At 38.0% G+C, this 26,245-nt stretch overlaps 2 protein-coding genes across 7 annotated transcripts in view; one reads left to right on the forward strand and one right to left on the reverse strand.

Moving 5' to 3' along the window:
• blnk (B cell linker) overlaps positions 1 to 13,505 on the forward strand; it is a 49,112-nt gene extending 35,607 nt beyond the window's left edge. For 4 of the 5 annotated variants that reach the window (XM_053502070.1, XM_053502068.1, XM_053502073.1 and 1 more), the window contains 14 exons: positions 331 to 353; positions 472 to 494; positions 1,191 to 1,247; positions 7,053 to 7,083; positions 7,619 to 7,664; positions 7,842 to 7,917; positions 8,001 to 8,028; positions 8,129 to 8,159; positions 9,277 to 9,334; positions 9,979 to 10,010; positions 10,166 to 10,227; positions 10,529 to 10,612; positions 12,640 to 12,795; positions 12,925 to 13,505. In XM_053502070.1, coding sequence (XP_053358045.1) covers positions 331 to 353; positions 472 to 494; positions 1,191 to 1,247; positions 7,053 to 7,083; positions 7,619 to 7,664; positions 7,842 to 7,917; positions 8,001 to 8,028; positions 8,129 to 8,159; positions 9,277 to 9,334; positions 9,979 to 10,010; positions 10,166 to 10,227; positions 10,529 to 10,612; positions 12,640 to 12,795; positions 12,925 to 13,041 — 824 coding nt within the window. In that variant the 3' untranslated portion in view covers positions 13,042 to 13,505. The remainder of the gene's footprint in view (positions 1 to 330; positions 354 to 471; positions 495 to 1,190; positions 1,248 to 7,052; positions 7,084 to 7,618; positions 7,665 to 7,841; positions 7,918 to 8,000; positions 8,029 to 8,128; positions 8,160 to 9,276; positions 9,335 to 9,978; positions 10,011 to 10,165; positions 10,228 to 10,528; positions 10,613 to 12,639; positions 12,796 to 12,924) is intronic. The other variant, XM_053502069.1, reaches the window with a different exon arrangement.
• A 912-nt stretch (positions 13,506 to 14,417) lies between these two features.
• On the reverse strand, positions 14,418 to 23,615 carry LOC128528543 (uncharacterized). 2 transcript variants are annotated; one of them, XM_053501421.1, is made up of 3 exons: positions 23,260 to 23,615; positions 16,749 to 19,091; positions 14,418 to 15,615 (listed from the first exon to the last, which is right to left on the reverse strand). In XM_053501421.1, exons 2-3 carry the CDS (start codon positions 19,072 to 19,074, stop codon positions 14,810 to 14,812), a joined length of 3,132 nt encoding a protein of 1,043 aa, XP_053357396.1. In that variant the 5' UTR covers positions 19,075 to 19,091; positions 23,260 to 23,615; the 3' UTR covers positions 14,418 to 14,809. The 2 variants fall into 2 exon arrangements, with proteins under 2 accessions (XP_053357396.1, XP_053357397.1); XM_053501422.1 differs by having other exon boundaries at positions 23,516 to 23,591.
• Positions 23,616 to 26,245: the final 2,630 nt, after the last annotated feature.

Below are 26,245 nucleotides of genomic sequence, written 5' to 3' on the forward strand. Positions count from 1 at the left end.
GACGACAGTAGATTACAGTAGCAGGTTAGAGCATGTTGCTAAACTATTGTGAGGATCACTAACACCCTCCCCATAGCATAAAGAGAATGATAAACCAGAATGACCTCAGAGGATTAACCAAAAACCACGGCTAAGCATTATGAACAGGAAGAACAGATGACGACTAAACCATCATAATACAAAATAAGTCTTCCTTTACAAAAAAGAGGGCATGAGAGTGGGGATAAAAACATTTTCAACATATCCGCTCAACTGTAGAAATATGCTTGTATATGCTTGTTGTGTATTAGAGTCGTGCACCATGCTAATGACCCTCTTTATTGTCTTCAGATGTCTATGAGGTTCCTGACCAGGTGAGTTTTAAACATTATGTCTTATCTGTTCTATTTAAGCATAGATCTGTTTAAATCGTTTCATATTCCCATTTATTAACTTTATAAATTATATGTAAGCTTTCTTTTTTGTTTAAAGGATGACTCTCCATCCATCAGCAGGTGAGTCCATGATTGCCTTTGAGCTACACATGATGAAACAAATGAAACTTGATAGTCGTTATCAATGGGAGCAGAGATACAAGGGGCAATCAAGTCAAATCAGGACTTTTGATTATCATAACACTTTACATGAAAGTAAAAACTACCTTTTTTTTCCCATTATACTTCTCTTTCTACCATAATGCTCCTATCCAAGTGTTTCTCTAGTGCTTGGATACCATCAAGTTTTCTCAGTACACAGGAGCCATGGTCGAACCACCGGCTTTACGTCTTCGTCACTGCTGAAACCTTGGCCTCCCAACGTCCCTATGAGTTTGCCCAGGAACTCTTTTAATGACACATGAGGTCGTGCATCGTCATGCATAAACAGAACACTTTCAATGATCAAACCAGGCCCTTTTTTCATTAAAGAAAAGAGCTATTAAAGGAGTTCCTGGAAGGACAGTGTTCTAACAAAAGTCCTGGTTTGACTTGAATGCCCCACATGTCTCTGCTTCAAGATTTTTTTTTCACTTTCATTTCTGCATCTTATTTATTCTTACACTTTTGACTGATTATCATTTTGTTCCATGTTGCAGCACCTGTTAAATCTAGCACTTTTTATACCCAAACATGCAGAAAATAAGTAACTTAGTCAATATTTTTGTGTACTGTTTTTCCAAAATATCTGTAACGGTTCCTCTTTCTGGTCCACAGGTGCAGCCCAAAGCTACAGCCCCCTGCACTACAGCTGCCCCCTAAACCAAGCCCCAGGTATTACATTGTCAGCAACATAACTGACTTTTGTGTCCTTATAATACGAGTTATATTATCTTTGTTTGAATTAGTTTTTATTTGTGCAAAGAGGCAACAAAATGAATTATACATTTGAACATTTATTCTAATTTATTTGGTACATTTCTAAGGAATAAGAATATATAAGAATGTACAGTATAAGAAACTAAAATCATTGATTTAAATTGCTAAAGTAAATTACAAAATGAGTTACTTTGCTGCTAAGAGCATTGACAACACCCAAGCGAACGTGTCTCACTTTAGAATGCCAAACCTGCCTCGTATGACCTCACGTTCTCATCTTTTAAACCATTTGAAACTATTACTCCGTCCTCAATACTCCATTTTTGTCCTTCAGGTGTAGGTAGACAAAGTCCTGACCTAAGATTTTTACCCTCCTGTGCCGAGACAGACAAGACGCGGCTGACTGAGTCACTTTGAAGCCAAAATTCAGCTAAATGGATTACAGCTGGACAAATTTTAACAAGTCATCATGATCCTCATGCATGTTAGAGGAAAAAAATTTGTACAAGAGTTTGACCAGTAGGTACTGCTGAGGCCAAACTCATTCATTTATTTATCTTTAGTAGCCACTTTATCCTGGTCAGATTTGCAATAGTTGGATAGTCTATGGTTATTAATGAATCTTCGTATCTCGCGTGGGGTGAGAGATGGGAATGTTCTTGAAATATGACATCTGTCCATTACAAGGCACCATGTACAGTACACTCACTTATTCACATGTAATTAGATTTTCCTACCAGCTTTTGGGTGGAAACCAGAGAACCAAGAGGAACATATGCAAAACTTTGCAAAAGTACAGAGGAAACAGCATATATATATATATATATATATATATATATATATATATATATATATATATATATACTCACCATTCTTCTTGAACTAATCGACTTACTAAATATTCTGCACGATGGACTATTTTCATTCACTGTAGTTCACCAGAGATACATGTAATAGTGTGTGTGCACATGTGGCACTTGTAATAATAATACTGTATCAGGTAGTGTTGCTAGGGCAACAGTCCCATCCTTAAAATATCCCCATCCATTATGGTCATAAACTGACTGATAAGATGGTAGAGGTGGATCAATGGAAACGGTGCATGAGAAAAGATTTCTATAAATGTACACCTGCAGTGTGCACCAATGATGCAGGACACAAATAGCCAGTCAGTCTAAAACCCAGGGATCACTACCGCATCTAATACACCACCAGTGCTGCTCAGGAAATCTAAAGTTAAACAAAAGTATTAAGAGAAAACACAAGTTATATCTGATCAGATGGATAGCTGACAAATTGTACAGTACATAGCAAAAGTGGTAGTGGTGCCTCTATCGGTTAAGGCTGTGGGTTACTGGGTTACTGATCGGAAAGTTTGTGACAAATAATTCATTAACTGATTGATGAATTTAAAGATTGACTTTAGTCATGAATTATCCTTCATATTGTACCTGGTAGGTTTTACCTGGAAAAAAAAAATATGTCAGAATATTAACAAAAAGAAACTTGAGAAACTGACAAGTTTTTGTGTTCTATTCACTAACAAAGGCAAGTTAATGTTGTACTGCCACTAGAGGGCGACAGAGACACTTTAATTACATTTGTGTATATTAGTACTTTATACAGTAACTGTGCTAAATTGTGAATTCTTTTATGAACTGTTTGCTTGATTTATAAGTGTAGCTGCATATACACTGCCGGTCAAAAGTTTGGGGTCACTTTCTAACTCCATGATACATTAATCTCCTTTGAACAGTTGATATTGAGATGTTTCTGCTACTTCTGCTCTGTAAAGACTTCATAACGCCTCTAATCTGAGGTGCTGTTAATTGGTCATTTTTCAGGCTGATAACTCTAAATGAACTTCTCGTCTGCGGCAGAGGTAGGTTTTGGTCTCGCCCCCCTGGGATGGCCTTCATGAGAGCCAGTTTCATTATGGTGCTTAAAGGATTTTGCAAATGCACTTGACAATACTGTTCTTGCAAGAACTATTACAGAAAGCCTGACCTCTGTGTTTTAAAATAACAACTAACTGTTGTTTTTGTTGTTGTTAGGTAATTACCTAATTCCATATGTGTTATTTTATAGTTTTGAAATTCACACTATTGTTGTAGTAGAAAATAAATCACTAAACAAAAACAAAGAAATTTGCAAGTGACCCCAAACTTTTGAACGGTAGTGTATATATATATATACACTCAGCAAAAAAAGAAACGTCCTCTGACTGTTTTTACTTTCAGTAAACTTAATGTGTAAATATTTGTATGAACACTAAAAGAGTCAACACCATAAGACATAACCTAAAAATGTTTCCCAATGTGTCCCTGAATAAAGGGAGGCTCAAAATCAAAAGTACCAGTCAGTATGTGGTGTGGCCACCAGCTGCTTGAAGTACTGCAGTGCATCTCCTCCTCATGGACTGCCTATTGCGGACAGTCTGAGCATGATGGAGGGATTGTGTGTTCCTGGTGTGACTCGGGCAGTTGTTGTGGCCATCCTGTACCTGTCACGCAGGTGTGATATTCGGATGTACCGATCCTGTGCAGGTGTTGTTACACGTGGTCTTCCACTGCGAGGATGATCAGCTGTCCTTCCTGTCTCCCTGTAGTGTCGTCTTAGGCGTCTCACAGTGCGGACATGGCGATTTATTGCCCTAGCCACATCAGCAGTCCTCATGCCTCCCTGCAGCATGCCTAATGCACGTTCACGCAGATGAGCAGGGACCCTGGGCATCTTTCTTTGGGTGTTTTTCACAGTCGGTAGACAAGTCTCTTTAGTGTCCTGCGTTTTTAGAACTGTGACCTTAAATGCCTACTTTCTGTAAGCTGTTAAGGTCTTAACGACCATTCCACAGGTGCATGTTAATTCATTGATTATGGTTAATTGAACATGCATGGAAAACATTGTTTAAACCCTTTACAATGAAGATCTGTAAAGTTATGGGGATTTTTACAACATTATTGTTGAAATACAGTCCTGAAAAAGGGACGTTTCTTTTTTTGCTGAGTGTATATATATATATATATATATATATATATATAGTGTGGTGTGGTGTTTGGTCTTTTAGGTCTAAAATTGGTAGAATTATTTCTGGGTTTTAAATACACATAAACACAATGTTTTATTGAAGAGCTTTCAGAGATATTTTGATCGTAAAGACAACATGTACAGAATAGGATTTGTTGCTTGTTTGGGTAACTCCTGATCCTTAAATAGAATGGGACAAACATGTAATTCCATGGCCCAACCACATGTTCAGACAGAGTACTGTAGGTCCTTGCAGTTACTCTATCTGGCCCTGTCTCAAAACAATAAAAAGGTCCAATAAGAAGTCCGGACCAACAACAATGGAGAAAGAATTGATTACCCAAAACATTGTAACGCTGTATGTGGCAGGAAAAGTTCAGGGCCAAGTTATAATAAAACAACTTTGTGTACCATTACAGGCTGACTTAGGTCAAGACTCTACCGAATAATATTAGTAAAACATGTAAAAATGAGTAAAACTTCATCTTTGGTCTGTGCTTGCGGAGGTTGCATGTTCTTGCTCTGCTTGATGGGTTTCAGTCCAAAGACAAGCATGCAGGCTTACTGGCATTTCCAGATTGCCTGTAGTGGATGACTGAGTGGGTGTGCTTGGGGTTGGTGCCCTCAGCAATGTGATTTCTCTTCACAGCAATGAATGTTGGCGTGAAGTCATAGGTCATTGCCACCAACCATCAGTTGTGATGACGGTTAAGAGAGAGAGAGAGATAAAACAGGAACAACCATTTCGGAACAGAGGGCAGTCTGCAACACGAGCAATCAACCATATACAGTACAATGTTATTTGCACCCTTTAAAAAAAGACATTACCAATATACTGTACGTACCCAAACAGTATTCCTTTTGTACCACAGCAAGCCTCTAACAATTACAATTTTTAATAATGAAGACTGTACTGTATAATCTGGTGGCAAGGTGGCTTAGTGGTTAGCATTGTTGCCTTGCACCTCCGGGGTCCCGGTCTGTGTGCATGTTCTTCCCGTGCTTTGTGGGGTTCCTAAGGGTTTACTCTGGTTTCCTTCCACAGTCCAAAGACATGCAGGTATTGTTATTTGGTGTTCCCAAATTGCCCGTAGTGTGCGAATGAGCATGTGTTGTGCGCCATTGGATAGATTGGCACCTCATCCAGGGTGAACCCCACCTCGTGCCCTAAGTCTCCTGGCATAGGCTCCAGGCCCCCTGCAACCATGTATACAGAATAAAGCGGTATACAGTAGGTGATGAGTGAGTGAGTGATGAGTGAGTGAGTGAGTGTTGTATAATTTTGTTGAATGTCTATGCAACAAATTAATTCATGTAATCACTTACTATACATACACCCCAGTCTCTCCTTCACCAGCCTTTTTATCTTTCTCTTTAAGTTAAAAAAAACAAGCTTGTCACATTACAAAGAAATCACAAAGCCCCCTGTCCTCAACGCTTTCCTGTGCCAGAAAGCTGCCTTAAGTGCCGACCGCTGAGACATAAGTGTTACATAAATGTCTTTTTTCATGAATGTTTTTCATAAATGAAAGCATCACCATATCAATAATTACACTTATTTTTATGTATCAAAGAACAGCACAATATGACCAACTGGAACCCCATTCAGGGTGTATCCCACTCCATGCCCCGAGTCCCTCTGGGATAGGCTCCAGGCCTCCCACAACCCTGTATGACAGTGAGGAAGTGGGTAAATAAGAATATGTTCAGTTTCGTGCGCCGCTCATACAAGTCCCTGTGAATGAGCTGTTGCTATAGCAACGAGAACGTATTAGACCGAGCACATTAATATAAACCTGTGATTTGCCTTGCAGCCAGAACGAGTGCTATGAAAAAATATGCATCAGAATTCAATGATGCTGTGGTATAAATGAAAAACTTTCTACTGTACTGTATAATCTTAAAACAATATTATAGGAGTCTTCCCGTAATGCCTATGCGAATTGTCCAGACTCTCTGCTGCAGAAAGAGCGTTCACTATCCACTAAGTTTTCTTCGAGTGCACCTAAATCTCAGGGAAAAAAACAGGATGTGTGTTACCAGGGTTAGCGGTTAGCACTGTCGCCATGCACCTCCAGGTTCCGGGCTCGATTCCCGCCTCGGGGTTGGTGTGCACGGAGTTTGTATGTTTTCCCCATGCTTGGTGGGTTTCCTCTGGGTACTTCGGTTTCCTTCCACAGTCCACAGACATCCAGATTAGGCTAATTGGCATTCCCAAATTGCACATGTGTGTGCCCTGTGATGGATTGGCACCCCGCCCAGGGTGTATCCCACTTCATGCCCTAAATCTCCTGGGTCAGACTCCAGGCCCACACGACCCTGCATACAGGATAAAGCGGTATAGATGAGTGTGAGTGTGTAACCAGAATCTAACTGCCTAGGACTGTAAATACAATAGAAACCAAGAAAATTCATTACTTTTTATAATATCTACTTTAAAGATAAGATATGGAGCATACTGTACATAGTCCTTAATGTCTAGTTAGTCTCAGAACTTCATTAATCTGATTCATGTAAACAAATTTAAACTTCTTCATCCTTTCGGCTTCAGATTTGTACATTGTCATGAAATCATTTTCAAGTCCTCAAATCCAGCAGTTAAGACTAAGAGGGATTACTTCTATAAGATACAACTGTCACAAAGCATGGTTGCCAGGAAATAGAAAATGTATTTTTTATGATTTTAATGTAAATAATTATTGCTGAGTATAATATTTTGTTTTATACTTGCAGAAGTAATATGAAAAAGCCGCTTACATGTCCAGTAAGTATTACTGATTGTTTAATTTAAAGAGAGAAAAAAAAACATGATTGGTTGCTAGTGTATACCGTACGTGTTGAAACACACTGCCTGTCTTTTAGCTTTGCTTAAAATACACAATGTGGAGAATGTTCATGTGTGCATGAGAAAGATGCTCTCACATCCACTCTGTCATAGTTTAAGTCCTGTGCCATCAGGGATGAGAAACTCTATAGATGTGTGATAACCTGCTCATTCAGTACATTAAGGTCAACAGCTGACTTCATTTTATTGCCACATAACGTTGCTGAGTCTAGACCTGACCAGCAGAAGAAACCCCGCAGCATAACACTGCCTCCAGAGGGCTGGTACAGTGGACACTAGGCATGATGAGTGCATCGCTTGATATGATGATGATAATTGATGATAATGTGTTTCCAAATTTCCTTATTTGTTTTCTCTGCTTGATGCAGCCCAATAATTTGTCTCTTCTGAAATGGCTGTAAATTAATCTACATCATATGACAATAGTCATTAACCTTGTTACCTGATTTTACAGGAGCCACAGGATGAGGAAGACTATGAAATTTGCACAGATAATGACAGTAAGTACCCAACACTGTGTATATGAAATAATATTTGTACCCAAAGGTTCATTGGTCGTTACTGTCTATAGCCATTGCTAAAATAAACAAATATAATAATTCGCTAAAATCAATTAATATACCTCTCTACGTATTATAGCTTCAATATTGACCTAACACCAGGATTTAATCCTACAGGTCTGACAGAAGAGCAGGAGAAGAAGCCGGTCGAAAACAGACATCCATCTATACCTGTCCCTCTCCCAAGAGACGCGTAAGTTACAACAACATCATGTCTGTACAACTCTACAGATACGCAAACCTGGATTTATCTAAATACGTGTCTGTGTTCATTAGGAAAAATCCAAAGCCAATAGTTTTCCAGGTATGTAAATCTGAAATATGAAATCAGCCATGTTGGTTTGGCTTTTACCATTAATTGTCTAGTGTTATTACATTTTGTAATTAGATTCCTTGATTTCCAGAAACGAAGCATTCCAACTAGAGACCAGGAAGGTAAATATAACGTTGGTCATTAAAAGATCTTTGCTGCTCTAATTCTTACTCTGGCAGTTCTGCACATAATCCTACAGCGATCAGCAAGAACAATACAATGGTAAACATTAAGCCCAGTATTGTGTAGGATCCCTTTGTGCTAACTGGGCAGCTCTGGCCTCTTGAGGCATGACTACTCAAGACCTCTGAGGGCATGTTGTGGTGTCTGGCAATACAAAGCTGGCACCAGATCCTTTGGGTGCTGTGGATTGCAGTGTGTTCGGCCTCTGTGGATCAGAGATGTTTCTCCAGCGTAACCCATGGATGCTTAATCAGATTGGGATCTGGGGAGATTGGAGGCGCTGGGCTGGGCTTGGATTGGGCTTTGCGTTGTGCACAGTGGGCTGTGGTGAACTGGGTGTTATGGTGCCTTCACTTGTATCTGGGAGTGGTGGTGCATTGGCCTTTCTTTGGGATGGGACCAGACAGGCTGGCCTTTGTTCCCCACTGGCATAAATGAGCCTTGGGTGCCCATCATCCTGTCACCAGTTTACTGGTGTATAATTGATATAATGTTAATGTGGTACTGTTATTGCTGATCGGTGTATAGACATGTGCTGACAGTTTTTACTGTAGAACAACAATACAAACCACATATTGTATTTGATGTCTACACTCTTAGATGTTTGGATACAACTGCATCATAAAAATCACCAAAATTTAATATTTTGTGGTATATTATAAGCAAAAAAAATGTAGCAATTAATGCATTATGTGAATAATAATATTAATAATAATAAGAATTATTATTATTATTATTATTATTATTATTATTATTACTGACTATATTTTTCATATTCTCTCAGCCAACATTCTCTAGTTACCACTGCCTGTTGGGCTGAGCAGCTTTGCTTTGCTTTGTTCTGGCGAAGTTCCTTTTTAATCTAAAGAGTGTTTGTTTAATATCATGGTAATATTAGAATTAGAGCACCAGAAAAACTTAAGAACATTTCAAACTGGACCTTCAAAAGACCCAGATTAAATGTTTAAGCAGTATGATAAAAAATAAATAGTTTGAGGTTATTTTTTGTTTGCTCCAAGTGAAAAAGTTCATCTTGATATATCTGATGCTCTACAGCTTGGGGTCCGGCTCCCAGTGTGGCATCTCCACCCACTACAGGATTCCATCTTGTTAAGTGAGTGACCAAGCACTGAGAACATTTGTTCAATACTGCAAATACAGCTCTGGGGGAAAAAAATAGGAGACCACTGACCAATTTAGTCCAGAAAACTTCGGGAATGTCATCAAGAGGAAAATGAAGGGTCACAAACCATCAAGAAAAGCTGAGCTGTGGCATTAAGTTACCCAACAGCAATGTGAAAAAACTGCTGGAGAGCATGCCAAGATGCATGAAAGCTGTAACTGCAAATCGGGGTTATTATTCCACCAAATACTGATTTCTTAATGTTATTTAGCCAAAGCATTGATACAATTTGTTTACAAATGATTTGCATTCTGTTTTATTGGAGTTATTAAAGCTCCTCAAATACTGCATGATCTTCGGTTAATTTAATGTGTTGCGATGTCATTTCCTTTAAATATCCAGTACACTCTAAATAACAATAGTTATATTTTAAATTTAGGAGACATCTTGTTAGCAGTTCCCCAAAAAATGAAACAAAACTGTTCTTCTCACCAATACATGCACCTGTAAGGAAAAGAAAGAAAAAAAAACATAAGAAACTGATTATTTTGCAGTGGTCTCTCATTTTTTTTCTCCAGAGCTGTATTTATTACATACATTAACTCATTGCTTTAACTTTTCATTTATGATTTCAGCAGATCACTGCCACGTGACAACCCCTGCCAGAGTAAGTGCTTTAAAATAGACTTTTATTCACACCCAAACACCCAACACCCCCGCCACAATCGCACATGCATTCCTCCTTCTCTCTCTCTTTCTCTCTCTCTCTCTTTCTGTCTTTCTGTGTTCTCTTGGTAATTTGTCCATTACGTGTTTGTGCAGAGTCTTCACCAGGGAGAGGAAGCTTATCTCAGGAGGACAGTGCCACTAGGCAGCAAGAGGAGGTGAAAAACATGTCTACACGAACCTCTTCCTAATGACAGCCTACAACATTAAGCCTTCCTTCACTTTTCTTATTTCAGTGTTTCCAAAGAATTTCAACCTTTTTTTTTCTTTTTCTTTTTTTTACAATTTGCTGTTTTGAAAAGTCACACAAGTTCCAATAAACTGTCCTACAGCTAAACTAATCATTATTTAAGACAGCAGAAATTCCACACTGTACCAAGTTGTTATCCCAGAGTTCGCTGTCATTATGCCTAATAAACCCACAGCACATAGATATTAACTGTTCCTCATCACTTACAGGAGGCTGGTGTGTATAAGAAGCCGTGGTACGCCGGTACCTGTGACCGCAAAACCGCAGAGGACGCACTCACCCGGTCATCCAAGGTAGGTCTTTTGTTAAAGGTCACCTTTTACCATGCTTTCTTTAATGCCACTTTAATTTATGGTAATTTATGTTAATTATATAAATATTGATATTATAATAATTATTTATATTCATTAATATTGATATAAATAAAAACATACTTTTAGCAACTGTAAATGTTGTTTTGTTCTCATTTAGGTCAAAATGCAATTATTTTTTCTTTCTTATTTTATATTATTCATGGTCTTCCATGTCAAACACATCACAAACTGCCATTAGTTAATGCTTCCTTTACTCATAGGTTTGCAAGTAACGTGGTTTTCAAGTGTTCAGCAAGATGAGCAAAGATTTTTTATAAATTTTGACTTGCTTTAACGAATATCATATATTAATATTAATCATAATCATATCAATATTAACCGAGTATCATGTATCACGCATGCGCTTTTTCTTTTAATGCCGAGCGTCACATGATCACAACTGACCCAATGGTTTTACTCTAGCTTGCCCTCGGAATTGTGAGTAATCGTCTCCCCTGCTGGGTCTTAGTGCGCGTCTCTTACTGGTATAATCAACGTCCGTGCGCGTGTACTGTTTACTATAACACTGTGACCACGTGTGTGCGCGTAAAACATATTTTATTTTGTGTTTGTCTGCGTGTGTGTACAGCGCACATGTAAAGCAAAAGCAAGTTAGAGGTAAAAATCCATTGTGTATGTGTGTGTGAAAGATTCAAATAAAAGAGGAAAATGGGTTACTGTATAAGACAAGAAGAGGGAGGCGGGGGTCTGATTTCTCCTCCTCTCTTACTTTAGTTTCACACATTACATACACACACAGCGCCTGTGCCCATAAACGGAAACACTTATCTGTCGGGATTTGTTTTTACTTTTTACGGTAAAGTGCAGGTTAATTTGTGGTATTAATTATTTTTATGCATTTATTTTTGGGGGCTGTGGAACAAATTATTTGAGTTTCCATTATTTCTTATGTGAAAATTTGCTTTGATTTACGAGTGTGAGTGGTTTAAAATAGGAGCCCAATTATGCTCGTAACCCAAGGTTCCCAAGGGGCGGGGGGAAAGGGGCAAAATGCTGACACTGAAGACTCCTCCCCCAAAGAGCAGATTAATATAAACCTGGCGCTTCAGAGATCATTAATCCACAATCTTCATGGTCAAGAACACATTGTGGGTATAGGAAACCTTATTTATTAAAATGAAAATAGCTTGCAAAGTCCATTAAATACACACCAGTGCTTGTTACAAAAAAGTCTCTCTCTCTCTCTATATATATATATATATATATATATATATATATATACACATACACACCCTAAACCACATGCTTGAGGACCTGTGAGCTGACGTATAAAATTATGTGTATTCTGTAAAAAAAAAAAAAAAAAGAAATATTCAGCTCATGATAAGCAGCATTTTAAGAAAAAAGAAAAACAAAGCTGATAGCCATAATGTCAGCAACCAGCAGGAATACCAGGAAACCATTCATCTTTCAGTGTGGCATCTAAGGAAATGACTATACATAAAGTACACAGCATTGTTTTTAAAAATAAGCTTTCCAACACAACATAATTCATAACAGAGTGTCAAAAAATTATATTTGAAAGGAATAATTCGAAAGATACAATGATTTTTGTTGTTGTACGCTCGACTAATCATCTTTTGTTTTTACTTATGTTCAGGAAAATGTTAAATGTATGACCTTTTTTACGTACAGCAGCATATAGAATTTAAATTCTGTTAAGCATATGACATCACATACAGATGAGGTTGGAACTGCCAGGCAGGAGATCTAGAAAACCAAAGAGGAGATTTATGGATGTAGTGAGAGGGGACATGTAGTTAGTTGGTGTAAAGAAGAGAATGCTATCGAGTATACAATAGGGTTAGATGGAGGCAGATGATTCACTGTGGCGAATCTTAAAAGAGACCAGCCGAAAGACAAAGAAGAAGATATTACATCACATACAGTGATCAGCAAAGAAGACACCCTTTCATTCTATTTTGGTGTTGTCTGTTGTTCCTCAGGATGGTTCTTACATGGTGAGGAAGAGCTCAGGTGTGGATGCCCTGCAGCCCTATACTTTAGTTGTGTATTACAATGGACGGGTTTACAACATCCCAGTGCGCTATATTCCCAGCACAAAACAGTACGCCCTGGGCAAGCAGAAGAACAGAGAAGAGGTAAGGAAAAATTCTGAATTTATTAAACATCAAGTTACACTTACTAAATTATGACATAAACAACTTAATCAATTAATCGGATATTTGCTAAACATTTGCTAAAACCCCACTTTCCTTCCTCTCTTGCAGCGGTTCAAAACTGTCTCTGAAATCATCGAGAACCACCAAAAGAACACACTGGTGTTGGTGGACATGCAAAGCAATACAAAAGACAGCACTAGTCTGAGGCACGCAGTGAAGCCGTGACTCAGTTTCCCTGTGGTGGATCAGCTGCACACAACTTCCTGCACTTTCATGATTCTGAAGACCAGTCGGGAACAAACAGTTTGGTGAAGACAGAAAAAAAAAAAAAAAAAAAGTGTCCTTATGCTGGAATTGCAACAGGACCATTTAATACTGATCAAAAAGCAATGTCTTGTTCATACTGACAAATGGGTTGTAAAGGTGTGTAAAGTTTTCGTACATAAGCTGTATTTAATGCATTTATGTCACATAGGTTGTTTTTGTTTCACCTCAAGCCAAGACAACTTAGTAAAATATTATGAACCATTTCAATTGTTTAATTACAATCAGTTTTAGTGATGAGATTCAGAATGTAAATGGAAACTGAATTACCTGATGTCTAGTGTACACATACATATTTCAAGTTATGGCTATTCCAAACATTTCACATTTCTGGTTCATAAACATACATGGTTGTGCAAACCAAACATTGTTTCAGTGTCATATCTCTTTATCTCTTATTTGAAACAGTCTGATGTCTGCACACAACACAAAACACAAGCCATAAGGTAGCGCACTTGTTCATGTAGTACATGACCTGGGAATATTTTTTACGGTTTTTAGAATATTTTACAAGCATTTTACCAGAATATTTTACAACCAGTTTTACCTTTAGTCTGCGCTTCTAGACAGATTAAAAAAAAGCATGATTGCAAGAGGGACGTGACTTGGACTGGGCCGTGGAATGCAAAAAGTGATTACATTAAGAAACTTTTTAGGTGCTACAATAAATAACCACTACACCGCAAACTGTCCAGACAGTCAAATAATAATATAAATAATCAAATGAATCTCTCATTGAAACACTTTGAGATGAATAAATACAACATAAAGGTTTCTCATATAAAGATGTATACAAAAATCACTCACTATTTCAGTGGGAACATACAAATGGAGTTGAAACGGACTGCCATCAGTGATAACACTGAATTCTGAATTCAGCTGATCCAACATAGCATTAAAAAAAAAAAAAAAAAAAAAAAGCACAGACAGTTAACACCATTGGTATACAGGGCAGTATTACATTTATGGAGAAATCCTGTAGTCGTTAAATATCACAATTTCAGTGAATCCTTACAACCGACTTGTTGAACTTGATTGCATAATGTACATCTGGTTACACAACAAAAAGTAAATACCTTAACTGCATTCGGGTTCGTCCAAATGTATAAATAATTGTGTCCTTGCAAAGCCTTCAGCCTGAGCATAAGCCTACCCACTTGAATTCAGAGATTAATTATTGGATATTATTTAATGTAAAAACAAATGATAGATTTTTTTGGTAAATAATTCATTAATATATTTATCAAGAAAATGCAACAAAAAAAAATCAAAAAGCTATAAATAAAGTCATACAACAGATAGTGCTGTTTCCAGATCATTTAAATAAATTGTACAGCAATGCTGTTTCATTTTGGTCAGTCTTCATTATAAAGAAATGCTTTTCAAATCCTTATATAAATAATGCATATTGCTTTTATAATAACATACACTGACACTAGGGTAAAAAGAACAAATAAATAATTCCAGTTCCGTTGGCTTACCGTCCCTGAGATGGTTTATCAAACTAATATTACTACTAATAAAAGTGGCATGCTGATAAAGCTTCAGAAATACACATTTCCTGAGCTGTGCATATAGAAAACTTGTTCCAGCCCAATCAAAATCATGCAGAACATTCAATGCATGAAACTAATGGTCTGCACGAACAATTCTTATAAATCACAAAAGCTCAGAAGACGGATTGCTGGTCTGTGTCATTACCCTGCCATTCACTGGTGAATAATTTGTTCCAGTCTCGTGTAGCCTCCATAATATGCCTCTGACCATGACCTACCCACACCTCCTGGTTCCTAAAGCGGCGACCACAAAACCAGCACCTGAAGCTTGAGTGAAGCTCGGTCGTGTTAGAGTTTACATTTGCTACCCTAAACTTACTGCCACACAATCTCTTCAGCTTCAGATTGAGGATGAACCTTTCTTTAACCGTCCCTTGAGGCCACACTCTTCTACAATGAGACATTTTCAGGTTGTCTGCACATCTCTTACGGAATGTGTTACAGCTAAACTCGGAAAGGGCTTTTAGAGTTCCCTGAGAAAGAACGACCCTTTGCACGGCTCCTTTGTGTCTGTGAACTGATCTCATAATGTTTGCCACTTCGGGAATATCCGTGTCTGGGTGATTGAGGACTACAACAGGCTGGTTCAAACGTGGGACTTTTACTGGCTGTGAGGAGCAAATGGGAAAGAGTCGAAGAGTCCTTTCTATTTCTGGATCATGCGGTTCCCAGTAGCGGACAGATCCTAATGACTCCTTTTCTTGGGAATTTCCAACACGCCGTCTTTTCGATTTTAAAATTCGCCCATGTGAGTCTTTTGTGTATTTTTTTGATTCTCGCTGTCTCTTCCTGCTGAGAGTAGGTTCATTTAAAAGTGGTAGTTGAGGAGAGGCAATTCTATTACTCACTGCTACGTTTATGGTTTTGGGTGAGTGAATGCCCGCTTGCTGGCTCCTTGGTTCAGACCGAGTGGTCATACCTGTAGAGATAGTGAGAATGACTTGTTTAGAAAAGTGACATTAAAGAGCACACAATAAACCAACTGCTAATACAGTACTGTACATCAGAAAAGCATTTGGACATAAAAAAAAACATAACCAACATGTAACAGATACTGCTGGTTAAATCTGATGAAATAAATGTTTCCCTTTAAGACTGTCATAAATCTAAAAAATAAAAATAAAAAACAGCTCATTTGTTCAGTTCTCTTTTTTATATCTTTGGTGGGCTATGGCAGTCTTTTCATATTCATAAGGCCCACTTATTGGTTCTTCACATTCGCTCTTTATGTGCTTCATAACTTGCTTTCAGCACATATGATCTATCTCACTTAAACAATAACCACTTTAAGTTGCATTACTGAAATAAATCACATTTATTCACACATCACCCTGAACACACTACCTCTACTGTGAAACATGGTGGTGGCAGCATCATGTTGTCAAGATGCTTTTCTTCTACAGGGACAGGAAAGTTGGTCAAAGTTGATAGGTAGATGAATGGAGACAAATATTAAAAGATGAGCAATCTTGGGAGAAAACGTGTTAGAGTCTGCAAAAGACTTGAGCCTTTTGCGGACTCTAACAGCAATTCCGATTGAGAATCTGTGGCAAGACTGAAATTGCTGTTCACAGAAGATCTCCTGATCTGACTGGGCTTGAACTATTTTGCAAAGAAAAACAGGCAAAAATTTCACTCTCTAGGTGTGTAAAGTTGGTACAGACATACACCACAAAGTATTGACTTAGGTGGGGGCGAAATACAAATGCACGGCACACTTTTCAGGTATTTTCATTTATCATTTTCCTCCCACTTCACAATTATGTGCCACTTTGTGTTGGTCTATCAAATGAGACCAAAATCCCGATAAAATACATTTACATTTATGGTTGTAACGTGGAACAATTTAAGAGGGATGAATACTTTTTCAAGACACAGTATGTAAATAATTCATCTGAATGCAGCTCATTGGACCAGATGCTTATTTCACGCATGATTTTCTAAAATACATTCGATCTGAAAGAGAAAAATTTTCACTGACAACATTTTCTCACTCATTTTATTTACACTCTTTTGATAAACTGAAGTTAGTCAAAAGAAATCTCTCCTTACCTCTGTATGTAACTTCAGAATCATCAAGCAAATGGTTAACTGTAGTAACAGGAAGCTCTTCAAGTGTCTGATACAGGTCTCGATTATGACAAGCGTCTTCAAGTGATAATGATAAGGAAGGATCATCTACAGTTTCCATTGTACAGTTCTGATCTAGGGGGACATGAGCATGCCTAGGGTCTATCCTGTTTGTGTGCTCATCTCCACTCTCCTGGAAAAACAGGTTTCCATTTTCACTTGGGGAAATAAAGAGAGCCTCAATAGTATTTCCGTGAGGAGGTGCTACAGTTGGATCAATAATATTCGATTCTAGCAAGGCTGCTCCATTTTGATCTGTGTTTAAAACTTTTTCTGTTCTCTGTTCATTCCAGTAATCCAAGGGGAACTGTATTATAGTTGCTTTTTCACCTGACTTTCCAATATTATCCATGTTCTTGCTGTATATTTTAGAGCTTCTATCTTTCTCAGACATCACCGTTAAGAGCTGGGCGTTCATACCTTCTTTCATGCTTCCAAAATCAGATGAAGTACTGGAAGACAGATGTTCAACACACCTAATATGATCTTGACTTGTAGAAGGCTCAGGATGAATTTCTTGATAATCTCTTGCTGCTCTTCCCTGATTGTCTGTGTGTTTTGGTAAGTCATTTATCTTCTGCACATTTGCTTGTACTGGCTGGATATCTGCCTCTCTGACAGAGCATATGTCGCTTATCGCATCTACATTTTCTCCACTGAGCTCATCTGTGTCATCAAACGTTACCTCGGGAGATGCCGTTTTTTCATTCTTTGTCTGACTTTCTACATTAATATCCTTTATTCCTGAGAGAGTGAGTTGTGCAGGAGGATCAAGACCTTCACTGCACACACACTGGCCATTGCTACATTCGTTTTCAGTGTTATCAACCTGAGGTGCATTTCCTATTATTTCTTGGTCTTCTTCTTTACCAAGTCCTTGTTTTTTGGGCTGACCTGAATTTGAGGTAGAATCGTATCCATTGATATTAGAATCTGCAATTGTAATAGTGCCTGATTCACTGCAAATTTGATCACTGGGTCTCTCAATATGAGAGTCCAATTGTATATCATTTCTTCCTTCCTGGCTTAATCCTGCAGGTTTTTCTCCTGTGTCTGAAGGAACCTCTGGCTTGGTTGAAGGTATGACTTTAAGAACAAGATGCTTTTTTCCATCAACGATCTTGAAACCAACAACCCTTGTAGTGCAATCGGGTGGAACTGAGATATTGTTCTTTTCCATGAGGCCAGAAAGTTCATTACCAGAGTTCGGTACAGGAAGTGGTGTGGCGCATCGCTTCATCTTTGGCTCAGAATCCAAGGTTCCGGGACAAGACGGACATGAGAGGTCTGGTTCACCTTTTAGAGTTACTGGCCATGTTTTTCCATAGTTGACTGTCTTTTCCAGAAACTGCTTAGTCTCCTCTAAGGTCCTTGTTGGATGTAGTAATTCACCATTTTCATCAAGCAAACCCGCAGCTGAGAAAGGCAAAAAATTTGCAGACGGCCACTGTGGAATGTCTGATTGTGGAATCGGGAATTTGATGTCCGTAGCAGGAGGTTTGTTTGGCTTTGTCACATGATCTCTGTTTTTCCACCAGTTCCTTCTGCTCCACCCTCGATGGCAGGCAGTAGTCTCATGCTTCACTGGAGTAACTTTCTGGTGTTCACCTGCAGCATCGGCCAAGAGACTCCTATTCAGTTCACCATTCGTGGGCTTAGCACTTGACTTTTCACTACTGTCTATAGTTGGTGCAGTGTTGTGTGTACAAGACTTATGAAACTGGTTTAGCTCCTTTGTAGTGAGCATACATTCTTTACATTGATACTGATTGGTGTGTGTTTCACAATGCTTTGTGAGCTGGAATGGCATTTGAAAGCCTTTGTCATTGCACGGCTCAGACGTGAGCCTAGAGTGTTTGTGTTTCGGGTAATGCTGCCGCAGTGTAGTAAAGTCAGAAGCAACGAAACTGCACATGTCGCAAGGAAAACACGGTGGGTGTCCTTTTCCTCCATGGAAGTTTTTAAAGTGTTTTAATAAACCATCTGGACTAAATCTTGTGCCATCCTTGCAATCAGAGCAAGTAAATGTAAGCTTGCTGTTAGCGCTGTCAATTACTTGGTGATTCTTTTGTTCAGTTTGTGATGACTCCTTTGTCAAAGCTTTATCGAACTTCTGCTGTTCAACTGAACTGTTTACAGCGTGAGCTGAGGATTTCCTGAGTCGCAGGCGTCTGCGCCAGTTCCCCCCGTCACTGTCACCTGCTTGATCCTCATTATAGCCGTTTGGGTTCGTCTGTTCCATTTCCATGTTAATATTACAGGCTCCTGAAACATACAAATGCAATTGAAAAAATTTTATGCTTGATGATCCTGGCAGCTATTAAGACATGGGTTTCAAATGCACAACCTTCCAATCCGTAGCCTAAAGCCACTGACGCACGTCTGTCAGTCTTGCTGGTGTAATGTTCACAAAATCTCAATTATAATTACAATGGCTTAGACAAAATATGCAAATTGGGATATTTTTCCTGCTTTTTAACACCCTGTTGTCTCCTACCACCATTCATATACTAAATTTTTAGTGTCTTTCTGCCCTTGAATGTTCTACCAGATACCAGGAGTTTATTTATCTTTAACCAATTAAAATTTTACTATATGATCTGATACATAGCATTAAATTTAATCTTCACAGGGACTTTCCCTTAGGCCAGTTCTTGATTTATTCAGTATTCTTGTACTGCATTTAACTGAACTGTATACACTCGCCATCCTCTTTAATAGGAACACCTGCTAATTTATTCAGGTATCCAATCAGCCAATCAGCAGCAGCACAATATATAAATCATGCAGAACCAGGTGAGTGTATGTGTAAAAAAATGACATCAGAATAAGCTCTGATCTATATTTAAATAACTGCTGACAGCCAAACAAAAATCTGTATATATATATATATATATATATATATGTGTGTGTGTGTGTGTGTGTATATATATATATGATTAAAACACAGGTTTGTTAAAAAAATCTAAAAGACAAAAAAAAAAAAAAGGGCAGTTAATGTCAGAAAGTGTTAAAATTATTTTCTAATAACAACACAAACAGATTTAATTCTCAAAAAAAAATACTATGCCAATATTTTACCTGATTATTGTTAAATGTATTAACTTAAAGCATCTGAGAAACTAGTTCCTATTATCACCTACATTATAGCAGTTTATAATGTTTATAATGAAATAATACATTTTAATTATTTGCCATACAAGTTCCTGTGAACGGGACTGTTGTTACTACGGAAACTGTATTAGGACAAGCATATTAATATAAACTAAGATTAGAATTACCATCAGAACTACTATCAGAGCTGCTGTAATAATAATTTATGAACACCTGACCGATAATTTGTATTTATTTACTAAACGTGCCCAAGACTTTATTCGCTTGGACTTTAATTGCACACTCATAAGCGCGTTTATACATCATCTGTTGAATTTTGGAATGAACTAAAATGTTTTATGTGTTACCGTTAAGTGTGCGGAATGAAAGTGTGAGATCACATTTATTAAGTAGATTTCCATTGCACACTCATGAAGGTGTATTTTAAAATGTACAGCGCCATCTGTTAAATTTTGAGATAAACTAATGATTGTTTTCAAGGTCGATTTCTGTTTTTTATTATATAAAGGCAGTTTTCCATTTAAATTTCAAATTAGCATATCTTCTCTTCCCATGGGCCGATTGTGATGAAGCAAAGCCTATATGTTACCTCAAGCTCGGCCAAACACACTTGTGAAAACCCCATTAAAATTCATTCAGGAGTTTTGACATGATGCATACACAATCAAACAGACAAACAGAACAAAATTTCAAAAAAACATCTTGATGTTATATTACTCATCTTACGTCCTTCAAATAATTTTTTAACAAAAATCTTCAATGTACAGACTTCTGAAACACGTTAACGACCCTTGGCATATTTTCAAACTGCTGCTCATGCTCATGCAGCATCACACACTCAGAGGAAGCGATATCGACCCCCTTCTGCATGAATAAGTTCACACACAACCCACAACTGGCCAGGATCACTTTGCCGGACAGAGACGAGGAAGCCATTTTTGCTCTCTGGAGTTTCCGTGGATGGCTGTGGCATTGCCAGGATTCAAACTCACAGACTCCTGATGATAGGACTAATGCTGTCGGGACGCTACTTTTAAAATGAAGTATAAATAAGGTATAAAACATAAATACCAGCATTTTAAAGCGACAGATTTATAATAACACTTTATGGGTAAAAAAATGCATTATGTTTTATAGTGCCTTGTTGTATAATCCTGAAAAATCTAACAGAACCTGACCACAATTACCGCCATGTTATTACTCACTGAATGGCATCTGTACAATCTGTACTGATGCTTATTTTTGGACATTTCTTTATCAACATTATTGTGCTTGCAGTAACTAGGCATTTGAATCAGAAGCTACAACATCTTTATTACAAAAAAGCAAAAAAGTAATAAAATGAAACACTATCATTATAATATCACAAGAAAAAAAGTATGTAATGTAATGGTCCTGAGGCTAGATCGGTACCAGATCAAATTTGATGCATTTTCTGATCTGATCCATTCATGTATAGCATTTATTCTTTTAATGTAATGTTTAATGTTTGTGATGTGAACATAAGGCACTGACTGTCTTTAAGCACATACCAATGCACCGCAGATAATAATAAAACTATGATCTCTGGTTTATGCAGACACAAACTGAACAAAGGTATTCCCACACTACTGACCCCTATGAAAGTCGTAGGCTACCTCTAAGTCCTAAATCCCAATTTTAACCTAGTATTGTATAGAAAATAAGAAAGGGAAGCAGTTGCAGTCCACAGTTTTAGACAAAAATAACTAGGATTTGGTCTACAGAGACCATGACGACATTTGCGCTAAACACTTTAATGCTCTCCTTTTTACAGCCATTGACCACTTTAACGCAGAAATATATTAACATTTACGGGATTTGGCAGACGGCCTAATCCAAAGTGACTTATTTTATGTCATTATACATCAAAGCAGTTGAGGGTTAAGAGCCTTGCTAAAGGGCCCAACAATGGCAACCTGGTGGTGATGGGACCTTTTGATCAGCAGGCCAATGCCTTAACCACTGAGCTACCACCAAACCATGATGCTTTATAGATCATCATAGTATAACCTTTATGTATTTTATGAACTTTATTTAAATGTGTACAACAATATTCCATCCATCTAGGAACCTCTGAAGTCCAACTGTAAACCATGGAGGCCAATGGTGACCATTGTATTTATTCCCATTTTACGACTATGGTGGGACCACCGGTCAACATTCACACACGCATTCACACACTACGGGGCAATTTGGGCGGGCCAATTAGCCTAATCTGCATGTCTTTGAACTGTGGGAGGAAAGCAAAGTACCCAAAGGAAACCCACCAAGCACTGAAAGAGACAGAACATGCAAACTCAACGCGAACAGACCCCGAGGCGGGAATCAAACCTGGACCCTGGAGGTGCAAGACGACAATGCTAACAAAACCTATTGTGCCTATTTTCTCTTTACAACCACTGAAGTTTTTGTATTCTTGACATTTCTACAGGAAGAACACTTCGGGTCCAAACCGCTCTTGTTTAGAATCCTGTTAAAAAGCTATACTTCATCCTGTATACAGGGTCACAGGGGGCGTGGTACCTATCCCAGGAGAGCACGAGATGAGGTACACACCAATCCATCACAGAACACATACATACACACAAAGATGCAAACTTATTTACAGAATACAGTTAGTCTAATCTGCATGTCTTTGGACTGTGGAAGGAAACCCACCAAGCACGGGAAAAACATCCAAACCCCATCCAACCCAGACCCCGGAAGTGCTAACCACTACACCACTGTGCTGCCTAATAATAATAATCATTATAATTATAATAATAATAAGAGTGAGTTGAGATTTTTTTTTTAATCATAAACCCATTTTGAGCTCCTCTGCTTTAGAGAGTAAAACCAATGGGGTACAACATCTTAATTACAAAGCAGATCCTCTATAAATGAAGTTAATCTGTTTAACTATGACTTTAAGAAAGTTACAAGTGGGAGTTAATGTGATTATATCTGGCTCGATACAGTGCAGCTCTGTAACGTTAGCAGAAAATGAAAGGTGCACCTGTATGAAGTGGTGAAGCCTCGCCGTGTTCAGATATCTGCTAGTTAATGAACTGAACAACACACACAAGCAAACACGTTTGCTTATCACTTTATATCGATGTATCATCCAGCAGAAATCAAAAAACATAAAAACACCGAGCTCATGTGTTTATCACTGAAAGTTAGTTCCTACAGCTAGAGTTGTTACCAACAACAGAGCTCAGTTTCCACCTGAGAGACAGAGAATGTTGTCGTTAAGGCTGTAAAAACAGAAACTTTTACCAAATTAGGTTTGACTTTAAACTCCACATGAGGTTAATACCTGTTATTTGAGGTCCTGGGTGGAAATTAGCAGACACGCAGGCGGCTCGGAGTTTAGCTACTGAGAGTCTGTGTTACTCTGCTTCCCTCCCTCCCTCACACACACACACACACTCACTCACTCGCGCGAACACACACAAACTTATTCGAGTCAATTTCCACTTCAAGTACAACTTCATAGATATATGAGTCAGTTGGTCGTTTTGTTCAAATACACAAAGTCAAGCAGGATAAACTTCAGCCTCAGGCGGACTTACGTGGTCTCCCGCGTCCTCATATTGTAAGCCGGGCGGCGGCCATGACACTCACCTCTCCCTCTGTCTCTCTCACTCTCATACACACACACACATACACACACACACACAGCGCGAGTTCACACAAGCTGATCAACACCGATTACCGGCTTGTGCCACTTCCCTACAAAACAAGTGTCCGTTTTTTTTTTTTTTTTTGTAGTGTGTGTGTGTGTGTGTGTGTGTGTTTCTGTGTTGCACATGCAGTTTGTATATTTGTACGCACCCGTGCAAAATAAGCCAAGCCCTGACATGTGCTTCCTCTTCACGATTCTATCAACAGTTTATAACAGTCATATTAACTCAGTGGACGTCCCCCGAATACTACAGCGACAAAACAGGCCGCCTACAGGCATCAAAGGGGAAAAGATCAAAGTACTGTATTCGAACTTAAAAGGGTCATTCTACAAACATGGTGGAAAGTGCCGTCATTTAGATTTGCTGGTGCCAAAATCGTTTAAATTAGAATAACTGACTGTTTACTTGTATATGTTCTAAAAAATATATATATAGTATGCATACTTTCAAACATAAAATACATTTTTCTTACTTTGATGTTCAATATTTAGTTGTAGCATTTTTTTAAAAGGCCAAGTTCCAGGAAATGTCTTGTCACTATAATCATACACTATGGAAGTGGGACCATATACTGTACTTTTTATCTAAAGATATTTTTTCATGAAATTCACAATAACATCAATATAAAATATAGTATGTATACTTTCGATCATAGCACTGTCGCCTTGCACCTCCAGGGTCCGGGTTCGATTCCCGTTCAGGCTCAATTCCCGTCTCTGTGTGCATAGAGTTTGCATGTTCTACCCGTGCTTGGTGGGTTTCCTCCGGGTACTCTGGTTTCCTCCCACAGTCCAAAGACCTGCAGATTAGACTAATTGGCGTTCCCAAATTGCCCATAGTGTGTAAATGAGTGTGTGAGTGAGTGTGTGTGCCCTGCGATGGAGTGGCACCCTGTCCATGGTGTACCCCGCCTCGTGCCCTAAGCCTCCTACTATAGGCTCCAGGCCCCCCGCGACCCTGAATACAGGACAAAGCCGTATGGAGGATGAGTGAGTAAGTGAGTGATACTTTCAATCATGAAATACATTTTCTTAAGTTGATGTTCAATATATAATTGTAGCAATTTTTCCAGCCCAAGTTCAAGGAAATATCTTGTCATTATGATCATCAAATGAAGCAGGACCATATACTGTACAAATGTATTTTATCTAAGGATTATTTTTTACAATAACATCAATAACATAAAAAATACACCATATGTACAAAAGCATTTGGCCAGAAAATATAGTATGTATACTTAAATCAAAAACTTTGATGTTCAATATTTAATTGTAGTATTTGTTTAAAAGGCCAAGTTGAAGGAAATGTCTTGTCACTATGATCATACACTATGGAAGCGGAACTATATACTTTACTTTTCATTTAAAGATATTTTTAGATTAAATAAATCTGTTTTACAATATCATAAATATCTTATGAAAATACACCATATGGACAAATATATTTGGCCAAACTGAGTAATTATTGAATTCGGGTGTTTTCATCAGGCCCCTTATCTCCGGTGAAGGAAATCTTACTGCTTTAGCATACATAGACATCTTTAACAATGCTATATTTCCAACTTTGCTGCAACATTTTAGGGAAGGCCCTTTTTAATTTTGACATGACTGTACCCCAGTCCAAAAAGCATGACTATAAAGACATGGGTTTGGTGTGGAACAACTTGACAGAGTGCTGACCTCAACCCCATCAAGCACCCTTGGGATTAACTAAAATGGAGATTGTGATCCAGGCCTTCTTGTCCAACATCAGTGCCTGACCTCATAAATGCTGTATAGAATTAATGGGCACGAATTTCCACAGGAACACTCCAAAATTTTGTGGATAACTATGTATATGCATTTGGATACAATGTCATTGCAGGTTTGGCAAAATACTTTTGTCCACATAGTGTAAGTGAAATACTAAAATTATTTTTTTTTTATATTTGAGTATAATTTATAATATGAAATAAATATGAGTCACCCCTTACTGTTATACAAAAAGAGTTTTTGTTTAAATTACATTTGACGATTTAAAATTGTTTCTGCATCTAAGGTAACTAGATAAAGAGCACTGGACAAATGCAAAAGGTATGTCAGATGTCCCTCTTTATTTGTTTAGAAATGTCATAATATATTTTGTAGTTTATGCCAGGCTTTTAGATCCGTCATTGGTGTTACTCTTTTTAGTGTTAAAACTATCAAAAATTGGGTATAAAAACTGATTACAAGTAACAGTTACATGCTGTCATATGCACGTAATACTGTATGGCACTGTCCCAAAGTCCCTGCACTACAATCCATTCCCCTACTCTGCTTTTTTATGTTATATGTTATGTACTGTATATACAATTGTAAAGTTGTATTACATCATGAATCATCTTAAATTTAATATAATACAGTGTTATTTGTTGAAATGTTTATGCAGAACTTAATGCACACTTAAACTTCTTTTGTGTATTTATACCTTAACTGAGGTATGTGATAGAAATAAAATATGTAAAGTATATAAAAATCACGCAAGAGTTTCATGTTCATATCAAACCCGAGATTTCAAGAAGGCTCAGCTACCAAAGTTTTAGGGAGTTTGTGCCCATTGTAGCTTCAAGTTCTTCTTCAGTTGGCCTGATGTGGT

This window comes from Clarias gariepinus, chromosome 8, assembly GCF_024256425.1.
Source record: "Clarias gariepinus isolate MV-2021 ecotype Netherlands chromosome 8, CGAR_prim_01v2, whole genome shotgun sequence".
Lineage (NCBI taxonomy): Eukaryota > Metazoa > Chordata > Actinopteri > Siluriformes > Clariidae > Clarias > Clarias gariepinus.